This window comes from Theobroma umbraticum, unplaced genomic scaffold, assembly GCF_002168275.2.
Source record: "Theobroma umbraticum cultivar Fairchild unplaced genomic scaffold, ASM216827v3 scaffold_44.0, whole genome shotgun sequence".
In the NCBI taxonomy this organism is placed as follows: domain Eukaryota; kingdom Viridiplantae; phylum Streptophyta; class Magnoliopsida; order Malvales; family Malvaceae; genus Theobroma; species Theobroma umbraticum.
This window is the reverse complement of record NW_018397255.1, coordinates 9727546-9736210: the sequence shown is the minus strand read 5'-3', so window position 1 is coordinate 9736210 and position 8665 is coordinate 9727546. Positions and strand designations below refer to the sequence as shown.

General features: G+C 31.6%; 2 protein-coding genes across 2 annotated transcripts; both read left to right on the top strand.

Annotated features, from left to right (window-relative positions):
• Positions 1-55: 55 nt before the first annotated feature.
• Positions 56-3123, top strand: LOC110408787 (GDSL esterase/lipase At2g04570-like). The gene is made up of 3 exons (XM_021417873.2): positions 56-765; positions 1169-1658; positions 2684-3123. Exons 1-3 carry the CDS (start codon positions 397-399, stop codon positions 2875-2877), a joined length of 1053 nt encoding a protein of 350 aa, XP_021273548.1. The 5' UTR covers positions 56-396; the 3' UTR covers positions 2878-3123.
• A 2485-nt stretch (positions 3124-5608) lies between these two features.
• Positions 5609-6711, top strand: LOC110429177 (uncharacterized). The gene has a single exon (XM_021445078.2). It carries the CDS (start codon positions 5703-5705, stop codon positions 6318-6320), a length of 618 nt encoding a protein of 205 aa, XP_021300753.1. The 5' UTR covers positions 5609-5702; the 3' UTR covers positions 6321-6711.
• Positions 6712-8665: the final 1954 nt, after the last annotated feature.

Here is an 8665-nt window from a genome sequence, read left to right as displayed (position 1 = left end):
GCTATATATCATGCCTCGACCACGAGATGGATTCTATTTAAAAAAAAACAAATTGCGGAGCTGCATATAAATGTTTAATTCAGTCTGTTGTGGTCTAGAATTTAGCTAAAGTAAGAAGAATCTTTGTCCCAAAAGCTTGACTTATTTACCCAACCTGGCCGTCAACACATATATAATCTTATAATCTAAGTACACCTTTTTTTGGTAGCTATTAAATCTGCCAACAACATTTCCCCAAAGATTTAATTCTCTCATTTACTCCCCATCCAACCAATATTTATACATATTAAAGCCTTTTGTCCAACCAATTCATTGAAAAAGGAAAAGAAAGCGAGCGAGCCCTCTCCATTCACATTTTGTAAGAGTTGTTTGAAAGCATATAGAAGTTGAAAGCAAATGGCATCGATACACTTCTTATGGCTCATTTCCCTTCAACTTTTGGTGTTGGTTGCAAAAATTGGGGCTAAAAACATTCCAGCAATCATAGTGTTCGGAGACTCATCAGTTGATGCTGGAAACAACAATTATATTCCCACGATTGCTAGGAGCAATTTTGAGCCTTATGGTCGTGATTTTCATGGTGGCCGTCCAACAGGAAGGTTCTCCAATGGCAAAATCGCAACCGACTTCATTTCTGAGGCTTTCGGGCTCAAACCGGTCATTCCTGCCTACCTCGATCCAGCATATAGCATATCAAATTTTGCCACTGGTGTTACCTTCGCTTCTGCTGGAACCGGCTATGACAATGCTACTTCCAATGTTCTTGTAAGTTTTCATCGAGTTACTCTTTTGATTCTCTGTTTCAAGAAAGAGTACTTTGTACTCACATTCGAAATACTACTACGTACGATTTCCCATGTGACAACTAGGTGTGTGTTTATAACTATAACTCTCAAGCCTCCAAAAGTTGTTGAAAGAGAATTGACTTACTTGATAAGTTATTAATTTAGACTGTAAATGATTTCTAAAAAAATTAATTCTTACATTGTTGTTAATTTTAAATGTTAGTACTTTATTATAAAGCACGGTACATACCCTAAACAATTTATTTATTTTGGATTTTATTTGTTAGAAAAAAAAATCTTATTATTTTAATTTTGATTGTTGTGAAGTCATCAAACCATTTATAATCAATCTATTCAACGAGTTTGGATACTTTGCATTGCAGTCAGTGATTCCTCTATGGAAAGAACTGGAGTACTACAAGGAGTATCAAATGAAACTGAGAGCCTACCTTGGAGATCGTAAAGCGAACGCTGTAATCAAAGAGGCATTATACATGATAAGCGTGGGAACAAATGACTTCCTCGAAAACTACTACGCAATCCCAGGCCGTTCATCCCAATACACCATCAGAGAATATGAAAACTTCCTCATAGGAATCGCCGGAAATTTTACCAAGGAACTCTACGATCTGGGAGCCCGGAAAATATCGTTAGGAGGGTTGCCTCCAATGGGGTGCATGCCGTTGGAGAGAAACAGTAATTTTGCGGGAGGAAGTGAGTGCGTGGATAGTTACAACAATCTGGCAGCCGAGTTCAATGTCAAATTGAACGACTTGGTGATCAAGCAGAACAAGGAGTTCCATGGGATGGACATGGTCTTTTCAGATCCTTATGGCATCTTGTTGGAGATCATACGAAAGCCTGCAGCTTACGGTATGTTATAGATTTATTGTCAATTTCTCTTTTATTGGTTGTGCCATGGACTTTCATGCACCATTTTTTTCCCCAACCACCTTGGCCAGTTCATGATAATTGTTTTTGACTTTGGTAGTTAAGGCGTTACTGTTATATTTAATACACCGCTTGCTGCTGGTGCACCTGAACTCACCTCCACTGAATTGTAAGATGTTTAGGGGTACTGGTAGTGCTCCACTCATTCCTTCTTATTAAAGTTTGAACTCAAGACTTCTCAGCTATAAATTTGAGTTCTACTAGTATTAATTAAGTCTACTTGGAGACTACTTTTTTCTATCTAACGTTTCCCCAACAGCATGGGTATTCATACAATAATATATATTTTTTAAAATTTTTTAAATTGAAAAGTTAACTTTGTGCGTACCAATAAGTACTGATTTTGATTACTCTCTTTGATTTTTGTTTTTTAAAATATATAATTTAGAACCACATAATAAAAAATAATTTTTCTTCAAAATTTTACAAATTGTTTTTTCCGTATTCGAATATAAATCTCTAAATTATCGATCTTAAATTCTAAGAGTTCAAGTGTTCCTTTGAAGCATAAGTTCTGTGATTTTTCATTCAAATATGGTCTTGGTTTTTCTTATTCATATTAACTTGTAAAGGCTTTACGCACGACAAATTCCTCATTTTCTCTCCCCTTAGTTGTTTTTTATGAATAGTTTTGTCATCTTTTTTAACTATAACTTTTGGTAATTCATATAATATCTTGTCATTTTAGTCCACAAAATTAAGAGAAAAAAAAAAGAAAATAGACTTGCGTTAAGCAGTTGTTACTCCCTTCAATTTCGGAGTCTAATATTCCACTTCATCCTTAGTAAACTTGTTTAAAGGTAAAAAAATAAAGAATAAAAAGCAGTAAAAGTGAGAATTAAAAAGAAGCCTAATATTTTAGAATCTACACAATATATATATGTATATATTATAAACTCTAAAGCATAAAAAGGGAGGTTGTCTAATTGTTTTTGGATCGGTTGCAGGATTCGAGGTTACAGGGGTGGCATGCTGTGCGACTGGGATGTTTGAAATGGGTTATGCATGCAGCCGAACTAACCCTTTTACATGCTCCGACGCAGACAAGTATGTGTTTTGGGATTCCTTCCACCCTACAGAGAAAACCAATGGTATCATAGCCAACCACGTGGTGAAGACTGCTCTAGCCAAGTTTCTTTGACAAGGCAGATAATTAATGAATAAATTATAAACTAAGCCTAATTTAGTATATAGTGGGCAAATTTTCTGTATAATATAGTACGTGATTACCATAATAAATCTTCATGTTACTACTGTAGGCTTATTAATTATGTCTCTTCAATAATAATATGTATGGGTTAATGCATGGTTTTAATTAATAACACATATATGGTCGCTTAAATATTACTTAATCAAATAAATCAATGAATTAATAATTAAACATCAATGAGGTATAATTAAGCTGTTAATATTTTATTCTAGCAATTAAAGTACTATCTTTATGTCGATATTTAGCTTTATGTTTGATTTACTATCAAAGTTATAATTTTACAGACCATCAATAAACCATAATTTTATTATCAAAATTAATAAAGATTTGGAAAAATACTCTTTGCAGGGAGAGATGGCTCACTTAGGCTAGAATTTTTGTTTTTATTTTATATACTATCAAATTTATTTAAATTTAACTAAAAAAGAAATAGTATAATAATTATACAAAATATATTTAACTGATATATCTATAAATTGGGCCTATAGATGATGCAGTACTAAGATCAATTGCTTTTCAAGGTCTTGGCTTTAACTGTTGAACATAGATAGGTTCGGCCCATGGACATCTTTGAAGTATCCCAACCAAAGAAATCAAAACCATGCCACGAACATAGTTTGAATGAGTAGAACCATGAAATAGAGGATAAGCAAATGCACATGCTACTTATATCTATCTATTTATATGAAAGTAGGAGTCTGCGTAGTTTGATTTGGTTTGGCAGGAGGGTAGATATGTTACATTAAACTAATAAGTCATTTGAAATTTGGATCCTTTGGTAACCTAATTAGTTTAGCTTTAAGTTGGTTTTGATTTCAAGCTATTTACATTCAAGTTGTTTTTTTTTTTTGAAAGGAAAAACGAATTTATTGATCTTAACAATATGTCATTCCAAGTTTCTTACTTATTTAATAGAAGATTTTCTATGGCATAAATATCTTGTTTGGACATAAGATAATCTACACAATTACAAAATACTATTAACGCTCAAAATGTTATTGACAGTTTTGTGCAAGTTGTTAACTTGTTTAATGAACTAAATTTAAATCTGATTATGGCTTTAAATCACTTTTCAATAATTATATTTATTGATTTTTTACCAAATTAAATTTTAAATGATAGAAAAGTATAAATTTTTTAAATTAATTAAATTGAAATATCAATTGTCAATTAGTTAGAATAGAGAAGAGAAACAAATAATCCTATCCTCAACTCCTAAACATGGGGGGGAAATGGTGGAGGTTCATACAACAAATTATGATTGGCTGGGGCAAATTGCATGAATATCAAATCACATACCTTATATTTTGTTTTATGGAATAGTAAAAGAAAAATGATTATGTTATATGTAAGGGAAACAATGTCACATGCTTCAAGCCTTTCCTTAAATGTCCAAGCATTAAATTCATCTACAAAACATGTCCTTTGTGTACCATCCATTTCTTTTGGACCAGTCGAAGAAACTAATGGGAAAATCAAGGATGAGATATGTATATGGTGCACATAAGTGGCTTTGGTCTGCCAAATTAAAGCCTATTCAAAATGCTTTGAAAGTGAATGCACTCTTGATTTAAAGTTTCATCTCTGCGTATAGAATAGAGAGAAAGTGATTATCGACAAATCAATATCACATATTGATTTTGGTCTTTTATATTTACCGTGTAGGACATGAAAGTGCCCCGACTCAGTCCACCTTTCCAAGTTCCACTACCAATAATCCCTCATTCAAATTGGTAAAAGCGAGTGTACACATAACGAACTTCTTATTTCATTGTTGAAAATCTTTAATTTTTTTCAATTCTATTATCATCTCTGTATTGCTATTAATAAATTTGACTCGGTTTGACTCGTTCTTAAAATGATGAAAAGTAAATTTTTTATTTGAGAATTTAGCTTAAAATTTTAAGAATTAAAGCACTTTCACTTTGTGTAAGAATAAAAATCAAGTACAAGTATTGTTAAGGATGTCCATATATCTTATAAATTCAAGAATCCACACCCTTTCACTTTAAATGTAAATTTGTAAACATTATTGTGGGCTTGTGGGTATGTATACATCCATTCAGTACGTTTTCAACCTTGAAAATAAACAAGTATTAATATTATCTTTCCATCCATTCCCATATCTTTCTTTTTTGAGAGCTTGAACATATGCGAATATTGAAGATAACTTAATCAATATAATATTGATTGAGATGGATTACAATATATACCTATATATCTTGATATATCTCATAACAAAAAAATCTTGCATGCAGGTCCATATTTTAAAAGTATCAAAATATAATGTAAATCTCATTATTGGAATATATTTTATTGAATAAATGTAAACGAATATTACTTTAAAATAAATGCAAATCACACATTTGTAAATTATTAAAAATGTATTAAATAAGTTATTTTATCTTCGGTCCACTTTAAAAATATATATATATATATATATATGTGATCAAGTACAAAATTATTTTCATTTTTCCAACAACACATATTTGAAACGATTTATCTCCTATTTTCTTGAATAATATTGGTAAAACTAAACCACGCTCTAGATGCGCGTAAATCAAATGCTATCTAACTGTCCACTCAAACATTCAATTTAGAGGTACAAAAATGGAATGAAATTTCAAAGAGACTTCCGTCGAATCAAAGTTCAAACAAAGCACTCTTTTAAGTCATAACATTCACAAAAACCAAAACATAAGACCAACGCCTTGAAGAAACCACACCACCCCAAAGCAAAAAATTCCCCAACAACCATGAAAAAGCTCTGCAGCAAAGGCAAGGTGCACCCTTCACCACCATCACCAACCATCGCCGATCACTTGTCTTTGCTTCCTGCTACGATTCTCAGCCTCACCGCCGCACTCTCTCTCGAAGACAAAGAAGTCTTGGCCTATCTCATCTCATGTTGCAGCTCCTCTGCCACCAGCAGCAACTACTTCCCCTGTCACCGGGGAACTACAAGCAAGAGTATAATTGATGTTGGCGGTGATAACAAGGAGCATGATCCTACGTTTAAATGCAACTGTTTTGGGTGTTACATGTGTTTTTGGGCACGTTGGGACACATCCCCAAACCGTCAGCTGATACATGAGATTATCGAGGCATACGAGGAAGGGTTGTTCCAAGAGAAGAAACAAGTTAAGAAGAACAAGAAAGGAAGGAGAAAGAGAGTTTGTATTCAAGATGCCAAGCATGGAAACGATCAGGGAAGTTCTGGGAAGCGATCGGTTAACTTGAATGAGCGATTGGAATTTGTGGAAATGAATTGCCGAGGTGGTGAAGAAGGGGAAGTAGAATTCGAAAGGGGTTCTATCAGGAAGATTGTAAGCTACATCGGAGACAGTATTTGGGGAGTTTGGAATAGAAATTAATTGTTTGATTAAGAAAACAATACCTTCTATCTTTTGGTTTTTCCCCTTAATTTTCCCTTCTGTACATGATTAGCCATATTCTCCATGTAGAAAAGACGATCAAAAGAGTGTATATGCTCTATTTGATCTGCAGGTTGTTCTTCTTTCTTCCTATTGATTTTTTCCAGGTGCTGAAATCTGTTGTAATCCAACATAGCTCTGTTTTTCTCTTTCCTTTTTATTTTTTCCCAATTGAAGTAAGACTTTTTCCAATCTACAAGACTCTTCAATCTTGTTTTCCGGTAATTTTTGAAGCCATGTAATTCGGTTGAGCATCATTCCTATCATTATAGCATTAAGGGTAGCAATTTGTTCCCTATTTCCAGATGTAATATGATCAGTTTTTGGTCTAAACCAGTTTACTTAAAACGTTAAACGAAACAAGCAGTTGGTCAATATTATATAAAATTAGATAGATAAAGAAAATAGGTTCCCATCTTCTATGTATGTCAGCCTATACGTCTTGTTGTCAAAGAGGATATGGAAAGATTTGATATAATTCCACGACCTTAACATTGCTAGCAAGGAATATTTCTGGAAAATTTGTTCAATACATATTCAGACAAATTTTAGTATATGTAAATTTCAGATGAGTGCCGCGTTCAGAGATTAAAAATATAATATTTTTCGAGCTCAAGTTGAATTTGGTATCAGCGTATATTTGAGTGTTTCTGGTTTGAAAGTTTCAAGAGTCAACATTCTTCGGCGTTGATCAACAACCGTAGACAAGAACTAGCGTTTAGGGACTGGAATATCTTCGTATTTCTTTGTTTGACAAAGAAATTTCCCTTTCTGCGGTTTATATCAGGAGTTGTGAATGCTTCAACCTTTTGATATTTAGCTATAATTTTCATCATTTCAGGTTAAGATGCATGAAACCAAGGACCCATTATAGTCTTAATTAATGAGGAGAAGAGTGTGGGTCTTAATTTCATTTCACATGCTTAAAAGAAAATTATAGAACATAATCAACTGTGTGTATATATATATATATATATATTTAACCAAAAAGAAAAATATTATACTGTTTTCTTTATAATTATTTATTAGAATTAAATTTTCCATCGTCATGCTATAATAAAAAAAACCTTGGGTCAAATTCGTTTCCATGGAGAGAATTTAATTAACGATGAAAAGCAAGCTCACAACTAGTATTTTGCCACACGTCAGAGTTGAAAAAGAAAATAATACTCATAAGAATTCTTTTGACAGAAGATAGTTTTGTGATGAAATTAGATCACAATCAGTTTCTGTTACCTATCCTATGTTAAAGGAAAATGACCTAAAGGGTTTTATAAACTCAAATTTTAACTTTACAAAGCTTTCTTACTTACACTTAGGTGATACTTGATATCAACATGTATAGTATTTCTTTTCTTAATATATATAGAATAAGATGGTAATATTAATAAATTATAAAATAATTTTTATTATGAATATATATGTGAATGTTTATTATGTTATGGACTTTATGTCTTTTTGTGATTGAGTAAGATAACGAGCTATTAGTAAAAAAACATGAACTTTCTCCATTCTTTCAAGTAAATGCGACATTATTTATTAATTATGATTATGAATGCGGAAGAGGATAGTAATCACAATCGTGGTAGTTATACTAATCACTATTCTAATAATACATTTAACCATCAAAAGTGAATGGATACATTTAATTGTTGGAAGTAGATGGGTACATTTAACTATCAAAAATGGATGAAAGATATAAAAAAAAGATAAAAGTTGACGGAGTGAAAGGAGTATAAACAATATCTATTATTGATATGGTATGAAAGGTTATTGGTTACATACTTGTTATAGGTTGAAATATCTTGTTGAACCTTATCAATCATCATTGAAAGCTAAAATATATATATATATATATATCGAAACAAATTTTGTTTAAGATGTTTTGAATCATGACCAAATTGATAAAACGTACTTGGATGTTACTAATTTCCTTGTCCCCTCTAAAAAAGGGATTAATCATTTGATTAGTGATAAAAACATCCAAAAATAAAATTTTTTTAATAGTTTGTTGTTATGTTTAGTATAAATTTATTATAAAAATGAATATATTTTTATACCTACTTATTATATTTAAATGATATGTTTTTATTATACATTTTAATAATAAATTCTATATTTAATATTATCTTATGTTAATTTGCTAGTTCCTTTCTATATCTTATTTTAAAATATATATATTCATTTGGTTGGATTCAAGATCAATTATACAAATATATGTCAAGCAAATAATGCTACAATGCACACTCTATTTAAAGATAAGAAATATTCTTCTCCCTTGAAAA